Genomic DNA, 21,884 nt, shown 5'->3' with positions numbered 1-21,884 from the left:
AACAATTAATGACCATTGCAATCTGGTAGGGTGAGTGCTAGGATAGGAGTTGTGCATGTATTGGGCTGTCAGAGCACGTAGGAGGAACCAAGGAATCTAAAAAGTCTTTCACTATTATAAGGTCACAAAGAGTTTCTCCCCTGTTTTCTTCTAGAAGTTTTATAGTTTTGGTTCTTTTGTTTAAGTCCACGGTCCATTTTGAGTTAACTATTTTGTATGACATAAGGCGAGAGCTGAAGTTCTTCCTGAAGGAGAGGACATCAATTTAGAATCATGAGATGGAGTCAGCAAAATAAAAAACAAGAACAATGGCCCGTTGCCAGCACAATAATAATAAACCTAACATTACTTAATTTGTGCCAGCCATTGTTTCAAGCACTTTGCTTATATTTTTCTATTTAATATTCACAAAAGCCCTTTGAGGTAGCTGCTATTAATTTTAGAGTTTTACATTTGAAGTTCAATGGTTGAGTTATTGAAAGGTGGTGTTGTGCAGTGGTGAAGAGTGCAGGCTCTGGAGCCAGACTACCTAGGTTCCTTTTGGGCCTGGCCATGTGGTGAGACCTTAGGGAAGTGCACTGGGGCCTGCAACTTGGCGACCAGCCAATAAATGTTTGAGTTGATTTCTTTTATCCACGGATATAGCCACAATTGAATGGACTATTTCAAAGAATCCTCATCTATGTCCAAGTATAAAAATTAGTTGAGAACAACTTCCTATGCAATCTATGGTCCATAGCAATAGAGAGTGGTATTTCCAGACCCTGAGATTAAGATGGGGCTGGGAAGGCGAGGCTGCAGACTTCACCTTGGTGGACACAGGCCCCAGGCCATGCTTACTTGTGGCCTTTGCAGAGATTTCCCTGTGCTTTGTCTTGTAGGTTTGTATCATATTTGCCAAGTATCAATGTCAGCGGGATCAGTCTGTCGTCCCTGCGTACCTTTCGAGTCTTCAGAGCTTTGAAAGCAATTTCGGTAGTTTCAGGTAAGTCACTCTAACTTTCAACACTGGCTCTTAGCAGGAGGGAATGCTCTTTCATAGTTAAAATTTCTCAATATGTCTAGTAAAACAAAAACAAACAAACTCTACTTTACTCATTTATTTGATCATTCAACAAATATGTATTGAGCACCTAGTACGTCCAGGCACTGTGCTAGCTGTTTGGGATGTATCAGTGAGCAAACAGACAAAGATCCCTGCCCTCATGCAGTTTACAATCTAGGTGAGGAATGGGGAGACAGACACTAAGCAATAACTATAATAAATAAATAAATTATATAGCATGTTAGAAAGTGATATGTGCCATGGAAAAATAAAATGTAAAAGTTGACAACATGAGGGCTACTGGAAGTCACAGGGGTTAGGGGAAGCAGGTTGCTATTTTAAATAGAGTGGTCAGAATAGGTGTCACTGAGAAGGTGAGATGTGAACAGATTTTGAGGCAGTGAGAGAGTTTCACAAGCAGATATATGGGAAAGAGTGTTCTGAGCATGGAAACAGCCAGTCAGAAGACTGGAGAATAGGAAACATATGAATGTGGCTGGAGCAGACAGAATGAGGGTCCGGGTGGTAGAGTTGGGACCACAGAGGTGAAGGAGAGGCATATAAGCACTGGGAGGACTTGGGCGTTGCTCTGAGAAAAATGGGAGCCATGTAGGGGTTTGAGCAGAGGAGTAACATGGTCTGACTCATGTTTCAAAAGGCTTACTCTGGCTGTTGTGTGGGAAATAGAACATGAGGGATCAAAGGCAGAAGCAGGAAGACCAGATAGGAGGCATGGTGGTCACCATGGAAATGTGCTGCTCAGATCTCCTGCTCTAGGGAGCACAGTTGACTAATGGTTCCAGCTGCCACCTCTTTGGGTTCACCACTGCATTCATGCCAAGATCATGCTTTCCCTGCATGTCAGGGGCACTAGTGCAGGCCTATTCCTGAAGGACATGGGACTCCTCTAACGGGGGACTTTGGCTCAGGGGCTCCCCAGCAACCTGGTTGACACTTTCTCATAGCAGCACTACAGTCTGAGGTGCTTCCTGTCCAAGCTTGCTTCCTTCCACTCTCCTTCCCCAGATGTCAGTCCTGAGTCACAGTCTGAGGTTCTCCTTGCCAACTCTACTCCCTCCTCCTTATTCTTCACAGGCATTTCACCCCATAAATCTCTTGCACATCTGATCCCAGAGTATCTGCTTCTCAGAGAACCCAAACTGATGCAAGAGGCCACTGCCATAATCCAAGCAAGAGATTGCGGTGCTCTCAGATCAGGTGGTGGTAGAGGAGTTGTTGGACAGTGATCAGATTCTGTATAAATTTGAAGGTAGAAACATAGGATTTCCTGATAGGTCGATTGTATGTGTGGTGTGAGCAAAAGAAAAGAGTCAAGAAGGAGTAGAGGTTTTTGGCCTGAATGACTGGAAAGATAGAGTCGTCATTGACTGAGCTAGCGAAGGCTGTGAGAGGAGCAGGTCTTGGGGTTCAGATTAGGAATTAGCTTTGGACGTGTTCTGTTTAAGATGGCCTTGAAACATCCAAGTGAAAGTATCAAGTAGGCAATTAGATTTACGAGTCTGGAGTTCCAGGGAGCAGTCTGGGCTGGAGATATCATTTTGGAAATCATGAGCCTATAGATGATATTTAGAGCCGTGAAATCTGATGAGATCACCAAGAAAGTGAGCAAAGATGGAGAATAGAAAAAGACCAGGGACCGAGTCCCAGGGCACTGTAACCTTAAAGGGAGGGAAGAAGAGGAGCAACCAGCAAAAGAGATGAGCAGGAGCCACCAGAGAAGTGGGAAGGAAGGAAAATGTGGTCTCCTGGAAGCCAGGTAAGGAAGGTGCTCTGTGAATCAGGATGAAGCTAAGGATGGGTTGTGAATATGAATTCCAGTTTATCAAAAATAAGGTTATTATGGCAGATCCTTTTCCTCTTCTTCCTCTTTCCTATCTTTCTTTTACAAAAAAAAAATCTTTATTAAAAAATACTCCCTCTCTGGAGTCCTTTCTCTCCTCCCTTCTTCTTCTCTCCTCTTCTAGTCTCTTCTGTCAATGGCTTAGCTCCAATACCAAAACTACAGGCAATTTGGATCTTTTCAAACAGAAGTGTGGGTTATTTTTTGGAACTCCAGAAAAGCAATTGCATACTGATAAAGAAACTGGCGGTCAGAAGGACACTTAGATAGAATTTGTGCTTCCTCCTGCTTCTCTTCCTGTTTTGCAAGGTTGACCTTGGTTTCCCAGATGAATTTGGGGGCTTTCTGCATGAGCTGGGTCCCTCGTATTTTCATACAGGTAAAATATACATTCAGGCAGTCACTTAGTAGCCTTAGTGTCTCCTTCTTCATCTCTAAGCAAGTGAACATAGTCTCCATTTTGACTCATGAACACATGAGACCCCTGGATACTTTTTGGAAGTAAAGGTGTGAGGTACAATCTTCTATGGGACTATGTAAAAATTACTCAGGAATCACAACTATCTTTCATCCAACTCTTGTTGCTTTAGAGAAGACTCTAGCCTCTTTTTATAGATTAAAATCAAGCTTGGTTGAAGTGTATTATCTTCCTGTTTGGCTGCAGTTGGGGACATAGTGAATGTCCCAGTTTGGCCTCAAGGCTCCTCCCCATGTGGTCTCACCCTTTGTGGGAATGTCATCCAATGCAGGCTTAGCCTCCCATTGGATGCTACCTTGTGTTCTCAAGTCTACTGTCCATGATCTACAGTGGTCAATTGAAACTTTGTCACTTAGTGTCATCTCACAAGTTACAATTCACATCCGGTTGTTTATCTCTCCAGCTGTGTTGGGAGCAGAGCCCATAACTCAGTGGTGAGCTGGGGCTGACTTGTTCTGGATCCCCAGCAGGCTATGCACATCTTTTTCCAACTCTGCATCCAGGGATGTCATGTTGGTAGATTGAAACCAGCTGGGGGAGAGGGGTGTAAGGGAGAAGAGGAATCTGCACTACGGAATTCAGCAAACAAGAAAATCTGTAAATGCTACAAATGAAGATTTAGCCCCCCCCATTCCCCCTACTCCCTACTCAGAGAGCTGATTTTAAATATTTACCAGCATACTACAAGATTATATCCTTCTTATTTTGTAACTTTGACAGCCTAACCGTGTGCCATGGACACAGTACGACCTTAGTAAATATTTCTTGAATGAATGAAAAGTAAATCCTATTATAACTAGTAATCTAAGTTTTTTTCCTAGGACATCCTCGAATTTGGATCCAGACAAAGCTCCTCCTTCCAGCTCCCTGCCCCTCAATTTAGCTATGTCTCATGGCACCTCAAATACCTTGTAATAGGTAGTGACTAGTAAAAGTTAAATACAGCTCTAACTCCTTCTCTAGAGTAGCTTCACTTTTGCCTTAATGCTGTATGTGACCCCCAGCTGTGGAGGTACCTGCACAGCTGTCATCAAGTTATGCCCTATGCCTGTGTGGCATGTTTCTTCTCAGAGTCTTCTCATTTTCTCTTCAGAGCAACCCCGTGACAGATGTAGGGCAGGGTGAAGAGGCTGAGTCCTAGACTGGTGGACCACTTGATGACATATACCTTCTAAGGCACGGAGTTGGAACTAGAACTCATGGCATCAGAATCCTAGGTCAGGCCAGTTTCCAATTCCAGCCTACGATCAGGAAGGCCTTGGCTGCTCCCTACTGTGTCTGCCCCTTGCCTCTGTCTGGTGTATGTGTGCTTAGGGGCATCTCCCCACACCTGTTCTCCTCCTCAGGTTTGAAGGTCATTGTTGGGGCCTTGCTGCGCTCTGTGAAGAAGCTTGTCAACGTGATGATCCTGACTCTCTTTTGCCTCAGCATTTTCGCCCTGGTAGGTCAGCAGCTCTTCATGGGAAACCTGAACCAGAGATGTGTCAGGAAGACCTGTGAGAATATCAATAACCTTGACGGTAAATACCCCACCTTTCACTCCTTGGTTTATGCATGGTTAACTTTTGTTTATCCCCACTCATACTATCTACATATCTGCCTTACAAAGTCTCTGAGGAGCAAGGGATGACTTCAGCCATCCAGGGTTCTCAGACAGACAGAAGCATTTCTTGGAGAATTGACTCATTCTTTGGGTTTCCATGGAGAAGGAAAAGCCCGAAGCCACATCCACAAAAGCGGTGTCAGCTCCCATCCTTTCCCACGTAGATCTCTGCCCACTTCTTTGTCATGTTTTGCAGAAGCCTTCAGAATGCCTGGATTTGGCCAAAGGGAACGAGCAACTTCCCAGCCCCCTTCTTGAGTATTTTCTCCAATAATATCACTTCTTTCTATGCCGCATCCTCTCCACACTAAAGTTGACCCTACACCAATTTGATGTGTCCTGAATCTCATGTGGCTATACTTTCTCCATGTCTTTCTTGGTTTATGAGCTTCTCCTGGGCTAAGTCTGTGTCCGGCTTCCCTCAGGAGGTGGTCTCTGGTTCAGTTTTATGTACTGAGGGACAAAGTGGCGATGGTGGCACAGCTTCCTCCTCCTACTTCTCCTTCCTTCTTCTTTTCCCTCCTTTTCTCTTCCTCCTTCCTGAGGGCTTAGGTCCAGTTCCTCTCTGGACATCCACTTTGATCATTTTAGAGAATTCTGAACCATCTGATTCAAACATAATCTGATGTATTTGCTATTCTTTTTCATTTCAGTGTTTTTTTAAAACCTGAATTTATGATTCTTCCCTTCTCAGACTATTGCTTTGAAAAGAAAGGTTCCACTGAATTCAAAATGTGTGGTGCCTGGCAGGGTAGCAGGTAAGAGGCTTATACTCTTCATTTTTCTTCCAACCAGAACATCTCTAGACGTTTTGAAGTGATGTGGCAAACAGTCTTCATCTAGTGACTTGTGGAAGCAGTGATGATAGTTCTCAAACAGTACTAATTATTCCATGTATCTAAGCAAGTTTAGATGTCCATTATTAAATTAATAATAATTTCCAAGTGTTTAGAGCAGCTTTATTCCCCAAGTTATGTTGCATTTGTAGCTTATAAGAAACCTACTGAAAACGTAGTGATATTTTGATTTTATGGAGTGAGTATTCAAGACTTTCAAAGGTAAGAAAGGACATTATGATTGAGAGCCCCATGAAGTCCTTGTTTCCTCTTCAGTGGCCCTGATGCAACATCACCTGAGCATGCTTCTTCTATTTGCTTATCTATTGACTACCACTGCCTCTAATTACACCTACAGTTGTGTGTGTGTTCATACACATTTGCCTCAACAGCTGGTAGCCCTCTGGCCCTTTGAAGATACCCTTCCTTCTTTCAGGATATCAGTGCTCTCTGTGGTGAGAGATTCAATTCAGTGAAGATTTATTGAGTGTATTTCAAATTAAGATAATTTGCTAGGCACAACAATAAAATAGACTACATTCATTCCTCAATAACAAATAAGTATCAAAGACCTACAGAGTACCAAGCTCTGTGTTAGGCCCAAGGGATACAAATATGAACAAGGGAGCTCTCCCCCCTTGAAATGATATCTTGCAGGGAAGAGAGATGTAGAGTAAATCCTTGAAAGTGTGATGAGTGTTATAAGAAAGACGTGCAGATACTGAGAGAGATAACAGGGGATGTAACTCTGTCTGTAAAATTAGAGAAGCCTTCTCTAATGACATCTGTAATGGTCACAGGATCAGATTAGGTCAAATTCACAGGACGTAATAGGCTTTAATCTAATATAAGGTTTACTGAGCTCTCTAGAATGGTCCTTGACAGGACACACTGCACCCACAGTGTTTTCATTTATTGAGAGGCCCAACAGCTGTCACATACAGTGTTTCTTTGACCCCTTATGCTTGCAAGGCAGGTATGGTTACCATAGGCAAAATCCAAGGTGGGGTGGGCCCGCTAGACACACAGAAGCAGCAGCTTTGGTTTCTAACTGGTCTTTATAGTGTCCTTGTCTCTCTAAGTTTGTATGACAGTCATGACTTTCTCAGTCTAGGTATAGTCTCGAAGCTCAGGAATTTGGCAGTAAACCAACACCTAGTACATGACCTTCCACATTGATCATAACATGGCAGTTTCCAAGGAGATGGCAAAACCAAAGTCACCTTCCCAGGCAGGCCGTCATCTGTTTAGGGCCCAGGCCTGGTTTTCAACCTTTGCTCATTGCCTCTTTCCCTGAGGACTAACTAACCTGTGACTACAGCTTGGATCTGAAGCATGAGTAAGAGTTTCTCGTAAGTGAGGACATAGAGCAAATAATTCCAGATAGTAGGAACAGCAAGATTGAAAGCCTCAGGGCATGTGGACATGTTGGGGATAAGAAGCCCAGCAACTTGTTATGCAGAAGAGCAGGAGACAGGAGCCAACCATGCAGGACTTGGTAGCCCATCAATGCCAAGCATTTTGACCTCGATCACAAAAGAAACAAGACCTGAGCAGATTAGATATGTTTACAGGCCACCATGGTTGCTGTGTGGAGAATGGATGGATAGAGTAGATGAGATAGCCACTTAAGAGCTATGTTAGCACAGATGAGAGTCATTAAGCTATACAGTGGAGGTGAAGAGAAATGGATGGATGAATTCTAAAGACATTCAGGAGACAGAAAGAAAAAGACCTGTGGATTGAAGAGGGAGGGGTGTTGGTGTGCATATGTGTACACAAATTCATGTGTAGGATAGTGGTGGGAAGTGCAGAGGAGAGAAAACTGTTATAGGTGTTTCTCTTGCTTCTGGTGTGAGTGACTGGTGATGCCTTTGCTGAGATGGGAACACTGGAAGAGAGACTTAATCACCTATATAGGTTGATGGAAGGCATATCCAGGGAGAAGGAGATTGAACAAAACAAGGAAATGAGGGAAATTAAGTGTGGTAGTAGGTTCAGACCCAACAGGCTCCTGGAAGATGAGGATATGGGGACTTGGCAGAATTCATTGAGATCTGGTGGGAAAGAGGGCACAATAAATGTCCTCCTTCTGAGTCACCCTAAAGCAAGGCCTACCACTCACCAAGTCCTACTCTGCCCACCAAGCAAACAACCAATCAGCTTGTCAGGACCTCTGATTAAATGTGACTGAACAGTCCAAGCTTACTAGGCATCTGAAAAGAGCCTTTGGTATAAAGGAGGCCGAGATAAAGAAACAGAAAAAGCAACCATTTTCTTAGTCAGTTCAGGCTGCTATAACAAAATACCATAAACTGGGTGGCTTATAAACAACAGAAGTTTATTTCTCACAGTTCTGGAAGCTGGAAGTCCAAGATCAGGGCACTAGCATGGTTGGGTTCTAATGAGGGCCCTCTTTGGGGTTGTAGACTACTGTCTACTCGTTGTGTCCTCACATGACGGAGAGAGGGCTAGAGAGCTCTCCTGGGGTCTCTTTTATAAGGCCACTAATCCCAATCCATAAGGGCTCCACCCTCATGACCCAACTACCTCCCAAAGGCCCTACCTCCTAACACCATCACCCTGGGGGCTAGGATTTCTACATATGAATTTTAGAGGGACAAACATTCAGTCAGTAAGAGCTGTGAACAAACCACAAGAATTCAGGGAACCAAAAAGGGCTTTTAAAGCTTTAAATAGGGTCTTTGGTGAAATTAAAAGAGATATTGTTTACATAAAAACAAAAATAGCTTGTTATGAAAGAGCAACAGTCAGAGAACAAGAAAGATCTTTTTTTGGTAACATGATTACAAAAATTCAATAATAGAATTAAAAGATAAAGTTGAGGAACTAGCCCAGAAAGTAGCAACAAAAGACAAAGACAGAAAATATGAGAATAAATATTAATCTAGAAGTACCAACTTTCGACAAAGTAGGAATTCCAGAAGTAGAGCACAAAAAGAGCAAAAGGGAGGAAATTAGCAAAGGAATAACACAGAGCATTTTCCTGGGATTAAGGATGCAAGTTCCTCCATGTCCCATAAAGTCCCAACACAATGAATGAAAAAGGACCATGCCAAGTGTATTGTCATGGCATTTCAGAAACTTTGGGCGAAAAGATCATAAAACCGAAGAGAAAAAGAAGGTCACCCACAAAGGAACAAAAATCAAAATGGCATCAGAATTCTCAACAGCAGCACAGCTGAGCAGTGCCTTCATATTTCTAAGGAAAAATGATTTTCAACCCAGAATTCTATTTCTGACCAAACTCTCGATCAACTGTGAAGGTAGAATAAAGATATACTCATGTAAGCAAGGACCACCCAATCTTCTTAAGAAGCTACTTGAGATTTGTTCCAGAAAAATGAAGGAGTCCAACATGGAAAGAGCAACAAACAAGAGCCAAGAAAAAATGTATCCAACCCAGGACAGCCATCGACAGAGGCCATCGACACAATATTTTTCTATGAAGACTGATGTAAGTAGTGATGAAGTAGGATGGGATGTTGGAGGGCTATCCCTCATCTACCATAACAGGAAGTTAATCAACAAGGACTAAAATTGATAGATCAAATATCAATATAAACATTATATTTAGAGATATGGATGTAAAAGAATTAAAAGTTGTTTAATTTGGGGTGTGTAAACAATGGTTAAAGAATGATAAGATGGTTTTCATTACAAGCCTTTTGGTGCCATGTGATCTTTAAACCACACATGAATTATTTTGATAGAAATACTATATTTATTAAAAAATAAGAAAGTACATATGCTGAGTATATCCTATAGATACACTTAGTGATGTGTGCTTTGGTGACGTGGGCAAAGACCTATGTGCAAGATACTCATTGTTTGTACAGTAAAACCCAAATGTTTGTAAAAGCAAAAGACTAACAACCAAAACCTAAATATTCATCATTAGAGAGCAGGTAGATGAATCAAAGGACTGTAAGACGTGAAAAAAAAATGAGATATCTTCTTGTATGCCGATATGGGAAGACCTCCTTGGAGGTCTATGGAAAGACCAGCTTGGAACAAGCTGCCTTGTTCCATGAGGAAAGCAAAGTGCAAGAGAGTGTTCAAAGAATGCTCCCATCTATGTGTTATAGACGATATGAATAGATATATATGTGCCTCTATATTCATAGAAAACTTCTGGAAAAGTTACAAAAGTAACTGTTAGACTGTTGCCTGTGGGAAGTGGGACTGAGGATTAGGGGAGAGAGGGAGACTTCATATTTATTTTATGCCCTTTTTTACTATTAGTTGTTCACTATGTCACTGCACTTAATTTTTCAATGAAAAACTGCTAATATGAATTTACTAATCAATTTATTTGGAAAGAGTCAATGGGTGCCCAGGTGAGGGTATAGGCTGGGAGGGTTGGCAGACAGGGGGATGGCCACTCTACAAATACTCTTTTCATCCAGGACTTTCGGATATGAGCCCATGGCCCTCAGAAGGACCAATGCCGTGGGGGAAAATGGGAAGCTGGGCTGTGGGGAACGTAATTCTTTCTCTGTTCCCTTGTTTCCAATATCTAGTGCCTGTTCTGAACAATTTGAATGCAACCACACCAATAACAATCCTGACAATAATTTTACGAATTTTGACAACTTTGGATGGTCTTTTCTTGCCATGTTCCGGCTAATGACCCAAGATTCGTGGGAGAAGCTTTATCAACAGGTTACCTATTTATTTTCTCTCTCTCTCCATCACTTATCTATCTATCTATCATTTATTTATAATCTACCATCTATCCTCCAACTTTGTCATCTATTCCTCATCCATAACAGTTGTACTGTTAAATTCTGCTTTAGAAATTCTGTTAGAAACATCAAAAAAAATTTATCAACATGATATTTGGAAGAATAGTGCAAAAAAACTCCTCTTCCTAGAAATATTACCCCTCCCCAGATCTCCTACTGCCTGATGTTCCACCACTAGCGCTTCAGTTTTCATGAAGCATTGCTATCTCTCTTGCCTTTTTAAATTTAAAATGTAAATACTCTTGAGAAAGTCATAGTAAAGTCCCTGAGACTTCCATGGGAATGTATGGATGGCATTTCCTCACTGAGAAATAGGGCATCAGGAGTCCCTGGGTGATAAGCGAGGCTGTAGATGGTGCTGTGGGCAGCTGAGCCCACCGGTGCTGGGGGAAGACAATTGCCGCTGTAATCTCTGCTTGAGGTGATGGTTACCCCTCTGTGGAAGAAGGCTTCAGACACAAGCGTGCGCTCTGTCCCTTGCAGACTTTGCGTACCTCAGGGCTCTACTCAGTCTTCTTCTTTGTGGTGGTCATCTTCTTGGGCTCTTTCTACCTGATTAACTTAACCTTGGCTGTTGTCACCATGGCTTACGAGGAACAGAACAGGAACGTAGCTGCTGAGACGGAGGCCAAGGAGAAGATGTTCCAGGAAGCCCAGCAGCTATTAAAGAAGGAGAAGGAGGTAGGGGCTCATGGGGCCTGCTTGGAGGGACCCCAGAGGCCTTGGGGCCTGAGGCTCAAGGGTGCTGTATGAGGCCTGGTTGTAGAGCTCTTTCTACTGGTGCTTTTCTGAGAATTTAAGCCCCTTGCAGACTCTGCTGCTGTCTTTCACTAAGATGTCCAAGCACAGGACTCTTGAGAACAGGGAACACTTGCTCTTGATGCTTTTTGACCTTCTGAAACCTGGCCCTTCTGGACAGATCCCAAATTGCTGGTTAGCGGATAAGACATATGTATACGTAAATTCAGGCTCTGCTCTAGGCTTTCTTGTGGGAATTTGGAGATGTTTGTGTTCAGGGCCTTTGCTTGAGAGGGTTTGGGAAGGCAATAATGGTGGCTGTAGAGATGACAGCCATGATCCTCTCTCCTGTCTTGAAATTCCTGTCATATTTACAGGCCATTCTCATTGTTTCCCTGGTATCTTTACATTTTTCCAGTTCAATTCTAAGATTTTCAGGGCAGGGACCATATTATATGCTCCTTCTTATTCTCCACAGAAATCTGACAGGGGCAAGCCCATTGTAAGTGCTTAATATCTGCATCATTGGGCACAAACATTTAGTGAGTGCTTAGCACATGCTGGGCACTGTGCTAAGGGTTAGTGATACAGAGATATGAATGAGTCAACCCTGCCTTTGAGGGCTGCAATCTCCCTGGACAAAACAGGACATGTTCCCCAGATAAATAATGACAAAGCTGGTATATTCCAACTAGATGATGAGCAATCTAAACAGTACAATGCTACCAGAAGAGAGAAAAGAATGCTCACTAAGGTCGAGGTCATTTGCAGTGTTTTATGGAGAGGTATAATCTGTTCATTAATTGCTTTTTTTCACTTTCTAAGGCTCTGGTTGCCATGGGAATTGACAGAAGTTCACTTAATTCCCTTGAAGCATCATCTTTTTCCCCAAAGAAGAGAAAGCTATTTGGCAATAAGAAAAGGAAATCCTTCTTTCCAAGAGACTCCGGGAAAGACCAGGTTCCAGGATCAGATTCTGATGAAGATTCCCCAAAAAAGGCAAGTCTTGAAGAGAGATTAATGATACTATAGTGCTGTTCAGGGGTACAGGTCAGTTGTCAATCTAATTGAAAGGATTCATTAATTCATTTACTCACTTATCAATTCATACTTTTCTATGTGTCTATTAAATTACCCATTTATTTACAAACATCTATTTAAAGTGTTGATAGTGTTTGCTATCTGCTTGGCAGTGGGATAGGTACTGGGGATAGGTGAGATGTATAAGACAGACAACTAAATATGAAGACACACTAATAAGGAGGCAGTTACTATTCATTGTGATGACTGACATGTTGATCGCTATGGGAGAACAGAGGAGGAGGACCGTTTCAGTGGGGGTTTCCTCCGAAGCAAGCCCTGAGGCATTAGAGTGAAAGTAGATTATTTGGGAAGTGATCCCGGGAAGCACTGAGAGGGGAAGGGAGAAGTGATAACATGTCTTATGAAGCCAGTTACCATTGAAAGTAGTTAGAGTTTAATCTCCATGGAGTGAGGGCGCTAGGGTATTTATACACCAACTTTGGTCCCTCATTGGTTAAAGACTGCTGGAGTCAGGAGACAATAATTTTCCTGTATTTCTGACTTGCTGTGCATTAGGACAGAGGGGGTTCTGGTGGCCAGAGAAAGCCCTCAGGTAAGGCCTGAGGGCATATGGATGGGGCCAACTATAGCATCTGCTTCAGACAACCACCCAGACATGGTGGGGGCTGAGGGAAGAGAAGTAGATCAGAGAAGAATTCCCAGAGGAAGCAGTGTCTAAGTTGAAAAGATGAATTAACCAGGCAAAAGGAAGAATGAAGCACTGCCAATAGAGAGAACAGCACAGGCAAAGGCCTGAAAGCAAAGGAGGGCAGGAGGACATGACCCAGTAGGAAACTTGCAAGCGCGCGCGCGCGTGTGTGTGTGTGTGTGTGTGTGTGTGTGTGATGAGTTCGGTGGGTGGGAGTGGTAAAAGGCTGTAGAGGTAAGAAGGGGGCCATCACAAAAGGCCTTGAAGCCAAGCGAGGAGTTCCACCTTATACTGAGAGTAAGGGGTAAGCAGCATTGAAAGTTTTTAAGCAAATGAGTGATATGACCGAATTTACATTTTTGAAATGCTGTATGCGTTGAAGAGATGGGATTGGAGGAGGGCAAGACTGGAGGCAACCGATTAAAAAGTTGTTGCAGGGGCCGGACCTGTGGCGTAGTGGTTAAGTTCGGCACGCTTCCCTTTGGTGGCCCCGGTTTGTGAGTTCAGATCACGGGCATGGACCCATACCATTCATCAGCCATGCTGGGGCAGCAACCCACATATAAAGCGGAAGAAGATTGGCACAGGTGTTAGCTCAGTGTGAATCTTCCTCAAGCGAAAAAAAAGACGAAGGTTGGCAACAGATGTTAGCTCAGGGTTAATCTTCCTCAGCAAAGGAAAAAAAACAGGAAGTTGTTGCAGTAATCCAAGTAAGAAATGACAGTGGCTTAAACTAGGGTTAGGGCAGTGAGGACCAAGAGAGATTAACAGGCTATGCTGATCTACAGAAGAAAAAATTTGGCAGTTGACTAGTTGTAGAGGTGGGGATGATGCTTGGTTTATGGCTTGGGTAGCTGACATGATGGAGGGTAATTTACTGAGACAGGAAAGGAACACGGTCTGGGGGTGGAGAAGATGGCAAGTTCAGTTCTGAATGTGCCAATTTTGAGGTGCCCATGGGGCATCCCAGCAGGGATATTGAGTAGGCAGTTGGATATGCAGAAAAATGAAGTTATGGGGGGATGTGCACTAGGAAAAACAAAGCTATTCCTCTTAAGGTGAGGGATGTTCAAACATGTTTTAATTGTGGAGAGAGAAGTCAGAAGAGAGGAAAACGTTGAAGATGCAGGCTGGGGAATAATGGCCAGAGCCACTTTCCTGAAATAGAACGAGGGAGATGAAGAGGGCAGAAGGTGGATGTGCATGCCTGAGAATGGGATGTGGAAAGGGACCACAAATATCGAAGAGACAGCAAATATTTTTTAATATTTTGAAAGTTTTTCCTCTTTCCACAAAACAATAGACAAAGAAGACCGAGACAGCTAATATAAAGTGTCTTTTCCCTTTAACTAGAACAGGAAATATCTATAGAAAGAGAAACTGTCTTTAAAATAGCTTCTCACAAAGGGATAGTTCCCTCTGGGGCCCTCATTGATCAGAAATTTTGGGAAATAAATCATCTGGACCTAAGTTTTCTGAATAGCTGAAGGTTTATCCTTTAGTCTCCAGAGACTTTAGAATTGTAGGTAAAGTGAGAGTCACTAAGCTCTTGGGCACAGCCTAAGAGAGTGCTTGAGACTTAGTATATAGATTTTGTGATATTTATTTTGACTGTTCTTTTTAGTTACTGACTGTTTTAAAACCTCTTTAGGCAGCCATTTAAGGCACTGCACCATCTGGCCCCAATCCACCTTTCTAAACTTCTTCTCCACTTCCACCCCTCGCAAACGTTGTTTCCAAGTTAGACTTTTTATTGCTTGAACCATTTATTTACCCTGAACCATTGCTCCTTAGTTTTTGTAAAATTTTGTTTGCTCTTTGTTGACAATGAACAAATCAGAGAAAGAAAATTTTGAGAAAAATAATTTCTACGTGCAGGACTCTAGAAAGTTGCATTCGTAAGAAATATGAATGTTTAAACCATATTTCTCTTATTTATTACACATGAATAAGCCAACTGAACCTTTGGCATGCCATGACATTGAAGTGACTCAGCCCATATAAAATATTAAGCATCTTTGCTGCATGTGGCGTTGAAACAGAGAAGTTTGCAAAGTTTTGAGGAGAGGCAGCCTCTTCTCTTAGAATGTCCACCATGCCTTCTCTTACAGCCACACCTCCTAGAGCAAACCAAACGACTGTCCCAGAATCTGTCAGTGGACCATGCTGATGAGCATGGAGATCCCATCCAAAGGCAGAGGGCGCTGAGTGCTGTCAGTATCCTCACCATTACCATGCAGGGTAAGTTCTGCCTCCCAGCCCAAGGGAGAGCCTAACTTCAATGATGTCCTTCCGTTCTCCCTCTCACCTGCCCCACAGAAGCCCTCTGCAACCCACTCTGCTTTCTACAAAGAGTGACTTCCTGTGCCTCTTTGGAGCATGTAAGCAAAGTGGTTTGGAAGAAATGGGCCTTCCCTGTGGGTCCACCCTGAGCCAGCAGTTGGGTAGTGTGGGAACTGGCTAGACCTGGGATGGGACTTGGGACCAAGAGCACAGATGGAACCTCCTGATCAGGAGGTCTCAGTGACAATGATAGTCAACCAAAGAAGAGAAGACATAGAAGTTTCCAGTAGATGGCAGTTGTCATTGAAATTAGAGTTAGAAATCTGGCATGGACAATAGAAGACCTGTGTAGACAGTCTGGAACCATCTGATTGACTTGATTAACAGCAGGTAGCAGGAACTCAACTAAAGGGTTGGTTTTCAAGAGCAGGACTCAAGTCCCTGCAAGGATGGGGTCAAATGGGTCCCTTAGCACTTTTGAGCCTATTGTATCACCTCATTTGGCCTGCATGAGTCCCCTGAAACAGTGCCAGAAATATCAGGATTGCAGCTGCTTTATGGCCTGAACTCAACCAATTGATAGAATGCCTTTTGTTTCACTGCATGTAGAAGCACTTGCCTGAATATCTCTCCTTCCCCTGAGCCCTGGTAGCGACTTGTGCCTCAGTTACAGCTGTCACCAGGGTCTGCCTTGAATGAACATAACTTGGGCTGTGTGTGTCTCTCTCATGAGTTCACAGCCCGTCAGTGTTGACTTCCTCATCTGTATGTCTAACAGTGCAGCCCAGCTCCCAGATGCTCAGTATAAGTATAAAGACTTGATGTACTTGACTATACCACATGGAAGAGGTATGTGGGAAACCTTTCTGGCTACACTAGTCAATGCCTTTCTTGACTGATTGATTACCTTGCCTCACAAGAGACCCTAGGGAAGAGGGAGGAAGGAATGCACTCAGTCAAAGAGCGATCAGACTGGCTTAGAGCTAACACCTCAACTGCTCTTTCATTCTCCTTCTCCAGAACAAGAAAAATCCCAGAAGCCTTGCCTCCCATGTGGGGAAAACATGGCATCCAAATACCTTGTGTGGGACTGCAGCCCCCAGTGGCTTTGCATTAAGAAGGCCCTGAGAACCGTGATGACCGACCCCTTTACTGAGCTGGCCATTACCATCTGCATCATAATCAACACTATCTTCTTGGCCATGGAGCATTACAAAATGGACCCAAGTTTTGAGAAAATGTTGTCTACAGGGAATTTGGTAACTTTAGACTTTTTAAAATATAAAGCATATTTCAAACTTTGACTTATAACTCTTTCAAAGTCTAAACATTTTGCTAATGGCTTAACCTAAGTCTTCGGTCTCCTTAGTTGGACTAGAGGGAAAAGATGACTGGTAGGATTTTGTTTTTATCCAGTTTAGTAATTTTCCATGGGCCCTGTGTTGGCCCATGTAGTATGTTAAAGTGTGTTTTTCGTGGTAAACTAAAACAGTGGTAAGCCAGAGCACGTAGACATCTTAGAAGGTCAACTATTTGGAGTAATTAAGAAAACATTAACCATATCCAGAGGCCCACGGTAATGAGTACCATGGTCCCTGGTGATATTGATGACATCATTTGTCACAAAATAATGTGACTGCCGTTACTAAGTATTATTCTCCCTGGAAAGGTGAGTCAGGTCCTGGCAGCTGTGGGAGGTTCACTTTCCTGGGAGAGGGCGTGCCAAGCCTATGGGATGGGGGTGGTGTTCCAGGCTTGAGCTGCTTCAATATGTTTCTCACTGGAAGGATCTAGTCTCAGTTAAATTAGGAAAACTAAGATAGGGGAGCAGACTTTTCAGGAACTGTTCACTTTTACAGTTCTTGTAGAAGGCATTTTTTTCCCAAGGGAAAATTAGTGTCCCAAATATCAGAAATAACACATAATTACCCCCTGAATGTTCTACTCTAATTAGCTAATGAGTTAATGGGCTAAAAATCTTACCGGAATATCTAGCCATTTCTTCTTAAAGTTTTATGTTTCCAATTTAAAAAGCAATGCATGCTTTAAAATTTTTTTTTAAATAAGGAGAAATACAAAGAATAAACTAATTTCCTATGGTCCTGCTAGCAAAGATGATCATTTTTAACATTGCAGAGTATTTCCAGGCAGTTTATACATGTGTATAGATGGATGGATGCATGTATTTTTTAAATTCTTTTTCTTTTTACATAGATGAGAATATACTGTACCTATTGAATCAGGAGTTGGTCCATAGAGCTGCTTCTATGCATCAAGTTTAGGATGGTGTAGAACTGGAGACATGTACTTGTCACCCTCAGTTGCCCATCCCTCCCAGGAGGAGCAAGGATACAGTGGGACTGCAGTACAAGACCAGTGTGGTTCTCCTTAAGACAGTCTGCATTTAAGTTCCTTTCCACATACTGCCTTTGGGAAGAAGTGCCCTGTTTGGGTGCATGGGTTGGATTTGATTCCATGCTGCATGATAAACCTAACACACACAGAACCTTGTATAGCCTGGGGTCTTCTGGGCTCCGGGCCAGTATATTCAACCCTCTCCTGCTGAGGTGTTCCACAAATGGGCTGATGGTGTTTCACCTAGAGGCAGAATGTTGTGCCCTCAGGGCCATGGTTCCTGCCTCAACAGAGTCAGAGATCCACCTTTCAGCACCTCCTGGTGGGTCGAGTTATTGGATAAGTTCCAGAGGATACCCAAAGAACCGAGAGTCATTCCCTGGACAGAGCTTCCCAATTGCAAAAGTGGTCTGTCCATCCCTTCATCTGCTGGTCAAACTGTGGGAAATGACAAAAGCTCTCCTCTCAGATTTCCCACAGACTAGGCATCCTGGGTGTTGAGGTGAAGCTGCGTTTTGCAGTCAGAAGGTGGCTAATTAAGTGATATTCTTCTTAACTCTCTCCAGAGGCCAAAGGAGGCACAGGGACATTGTCGGTGTCTGAGGACACCGGCAGCAGCCGCGCCCCGGCTCCTGAAAATTGACAAGAAACATGCAGAGCTGGCCACATAGCCTGTGCTTTCGTTCCATTTGCTCCATTCCCCAGATGCACAATACAAAAGTGGCAGCCATCCCATCTATTGTGGCCCCATGGTGGTGGTGGAGGGAGGCCTTGGAGCCTTGAGTTCCAAAGAACACTTCCAAACCTCCTTCCTCTGATGGGTGGACCAGGATTAAGCTGGACTGTGGAGTTCTGTGGGACTGGACTTGAAAACGTACTCTCTAGCCTTCAGGATTGCTCAAATCGAGGGAGTACATGGAGCTTCCAAGAAGCCATAAATAGTAATTGAATTGGATTGCAAAATGAATGGTCCCAAGGCATCTAGGAAGGCTGTAGGGCTAGACCTAAAGCCTGAAGGAGACAGGAGGAGGAGGAGTGGGTCCAACGGGGATGGGGACCAGTCCAACACAATTAACTAGAACAGGCAACACTGCATGCCTTTAGGTCCTGGTTGTGGCATTGAGTGGGGGTAGGCAGCAATGTTTAAAGGGAAAAGATAGATATAAGCTCTGAAATTTCTTTGCCACCCTCAATTTCTTTTTATTTGCCTGTCCTGGATTTATCTTTGCCTATTCTTTTATTTTAACTTGTGTTGTTTTATTTTAGGGATTTTTAAAAAAATAAATAGTAAGTCATTGAAGTATTTATAAAAACAGATCATGTGTTCCTTTTAATAGGGGATTTAAGCATTTATGGTTTATTTTTTTATTTCAGAACTGTGGAGGAGAGTCTTGTAACTGACAACATTTTTAAAGGCTTTAACTCTTTTTATATTACCTTCTTATTTTCATACTATTATTCTTCTCATTTCTATATATTTGTGTGTGTGTGTGTGTGTGTGTGTGTGTGTGTGATAGAGAATGTGCAACGTGCTATTTGCTGTGAAGGAATGCTTTGCTTTATCTTCTGCAAAGATATAGAAGATAGATTTAGTTTTGAATTTGGCTACTACTTATTCAACATTTTGTAAGTTCCTTAAGTCTGTATTTATCTAATTATCAAAGACAAAGACAGAAAATTTATTTTTGCCCATGGAAAACACAAAATTTAGCACTTTTTGTAACTTTTGCCCCTCCTTTTAATTCGAATATTTTGATCTGGAATGAAGAGCCCTACATTCTGAAGGAGTTTTTAGGATTATATTCCAACTCACTAATCTTCCTTTCAACCATAACCAATCTAAAGTTTATCCTATACATTGAATTGCTCAAAGACATTTTTCTGTCCCTGGTAGTGTTTTTCAATTCTCTGCTCTGGGCCTCTTTTTAATTTTCTTCTGATCAAGGTGTTGAGATTGAGTAGTTAGGTGAACTCCTCCTGGATTCAGGTTTCTAGAGGATATTTATCTTTAGTTTTCAGAGCTGTTGTGTACTTCCCCCATATTGGAGTTTTTATTGGTATTTTAAAGAGAATTCAGGGAAGATATTGCTTCACACTTCCTATCACTCTGCCATCTACCAAGAAACCATCAACAGAATGGGAAATAATATTTATTCTCCGTCCTGATGTCTGTGAGCTTGGTAACACTAGAATGGGCACCATGGAGAGGGGTGGAGAGAGGAGCAAAGGCAGAGTGAGATTCATGCTGCAGCAGTAAAAGTTTCTTTTACGTGGACTTTAGGGTATATTGTGTCCACTATGAGAATACATTTCATTTCTTTGTAACCTCTGTAATTCCCTTGGACCATTCTTAAAAGTGTATCTCCAAAGAGAGATAGCTTCCTTTTCTCATTCTTTTTTTGTCTCGCTGTAGGTTTTCACTGGCATTTTTATGGCAGAAATGTTCCTAAAAATCATTGCACTCGATCCCTACCACTACTTTCGCCGAGGCTGGAACGTTTTTGACAGTATTGTTGCTCTTCTGAGTTTTGCAGATGTGATGAACAGTATAGTTGCAAGAAAACAAAGATGGCCATTTTTCCGTTCCTTAAGAGTGGTAAGGCACTTACTCTCTTACTTTACTGAATAACTTAGCTGTCAAGATTGAAGAGAGTCTTGAGTGAGTTCAGTGGCTATTTTGGATTAAACTTTAATTTATCTTACCTTAACCCGAGAATCAACTGCACTCCTCCTCCCACCTAAGTCTTTAATACTCTTGGGAGTCCCAGAGGGTCTTCTACCAGCTGAAACCCTACTTTCTCCCACCACTCAAGGTGACTCTTTAGGCCAGCAGATGCAAAATTGTGTCTTTCAGTGTCTAGGCTCCGCTTCTTTTTTTGTGTACGACCTCTCTAATGATCTACTCCCCCACGGAGCTCTGAGCCAGGCACCCTCCCATCTGGGCTCACCAAAGGGGTGAAGACTACAGAGCCCAGGAGGGGGATAGGTGAGGCCAGCAGGTGCTGTCTCACGAGGTCGCTCCTCACTACTATCAAGCCCACGTTCCTATTCTGTAGTCTTTGCTCTCCATTTCCTAACCATTGGAGGCATTCTGGCAACCTTTGCAGAGTACCTGATGTGAGCTGACAAGAGGGAAGGCTCAAAGATGAGGAAAGCACTGTCTTCAAGGAATTTGCAGTCCAAGGACGGTGTAAGACAGGGCCAAAAATGACAATGAGGCAATGTAGAGTGTGACAGACCCCATGAGAGGTATGGATAGAAAGCTACAGAGAAACTACATCTGAGAGGGGAATTGGGAAACCATAAAAGGTGGCCTTTTGTCCTGTTTCAAAGATTTACTTTTTTTTTTTTTTTTTTGACATGGATAGGATTTCTAAGCCTACAGAGTAAGACATTTGATTCACTTATCTAAACGGACATTTTGTACTTGGGATATGTTAGGATATCACACTGCTCGAAGTCGGGCATTATTAGGCTGCTGTCCTAAAGTTTTATTGGCACTCAGGTGAGCAAAATTGCATTTGCTTTACAATTGTTTAGGCTTATTACAGCCATGCTCGGAGGCAAGGAACTCGGTGGGGTTCGTTGTCTGTGTATGAGAGCAGAAGCACAGTTTCTCTATGAGATGCCCCTGGCTCCCCTCTGAGTAGACAGTGGTAGTCCATCTCTTGGGACATAAGTCTTACTGACCTGCAATATTTCCACTCCTAAATAATTGATACTTAACAGGATTGTACTTTGGAGTGAAACCATCACTTTGCGTTGCAAGTTGATATAAGAAATAACCTATGAAACTAGTTGCTGTATTTTCTCTAAGGTTATTGTCACCTATAAGATCTGTAAGGTTCCATGAAAAACTTTTCTCTTTGGAAAGAGTGTGCATGTCTTGAGTAGGTGATTGCCTTTTCTTTCCTGGGTATAAAATGTCATATTCCTCTCATTATTGTTGTAAAGTTTAGATTCAAACTTGTGACCTGAATTATATAATGCAAGAATTAGCAAAATTTTTCTGTAAAAAGCCAAATGGTGAATATTTTCAGCCTTGTAGGCCATATGATCTCTGTCAAAATGATTCAACTTTGCTATTGTAGCACAAAAGTAGCCATAGACATTCAAGAATAAATGGGTGTGGCTGTGTTCCAATAAAACTTTATTTATGGATGCAGAAATTTGAACTTCATACA

The 21,884-nt window shown here is 42.6% G+C and overlaps 1 protein-coding gene across 3 annotated transcripts in view; it reads left to right on the top strand.

The window, feature by feature from the left end:
• SCN11A (sodium voltage-gated channel alpha subunit 11) overlaps window positions 1–21,884 on the top strand; it is a 74,796-nt gene that overhangs the window by 9,856 nt on the left and 43,056 nt on the right. For all 3 annotated transcript variants that reach the window (XM_087431722.1, XM_004419958.1, XM_087431721.1), the window contains exons 5-13: window positions 882–985; window positions 4,731–4,904; window positions 5,682–5,745; window positions 10,368–10,509; window positions 11,076–11,273; window positions 12,156–12,329; window positions 15,174–15,303; window positions 16,366–16,604; window positions 20,114–20,296. In XM_087431722.1, the coding sequence (XP_087287848.1) occupies window positions 882–985; window positions 4,731–4,904; window positions 5,682–5,745; window positions 10,368–10,509; window positions 11,076–11,273; window positions 12,156–12,329; window positions 15,174–15,303; window positions 16,366–16,604; window positions 20,114–20,296 (1,408 nt within the window). The remainder of the gene's footprint in view (window positions 1–881; window positions 986–4,730; window positions 4,905–5,681; window positions 5,746–10,367; window positions 10,510–11,075; window positions 11,274–12,155; window positions 12,330–15,173; window positions 15,304–16,365; window positions 16,605–20,113; window positions 20,297–21,884) is intronic.

This window comes from Ceratotherium simum, chromosome 5 (genome assembly GCF_057802395.1).
Source record: "Ceratotherium simum simum isolate JZ-2026a chromosome 5, ASM5780239v1, whole genome shotgun sequence".
Taxonomy (NCBI): Eukaryota; Metazoa; Chordata; class Mammalia; order Perissodactyla; family Rhinocerotidae; genus Ceratotherium; species Ceratotherium simum.
Note: the sequence above shows the minus strand (reverse complement) of the source record. Positions and strands in the feature narration are given on the sequence as shown.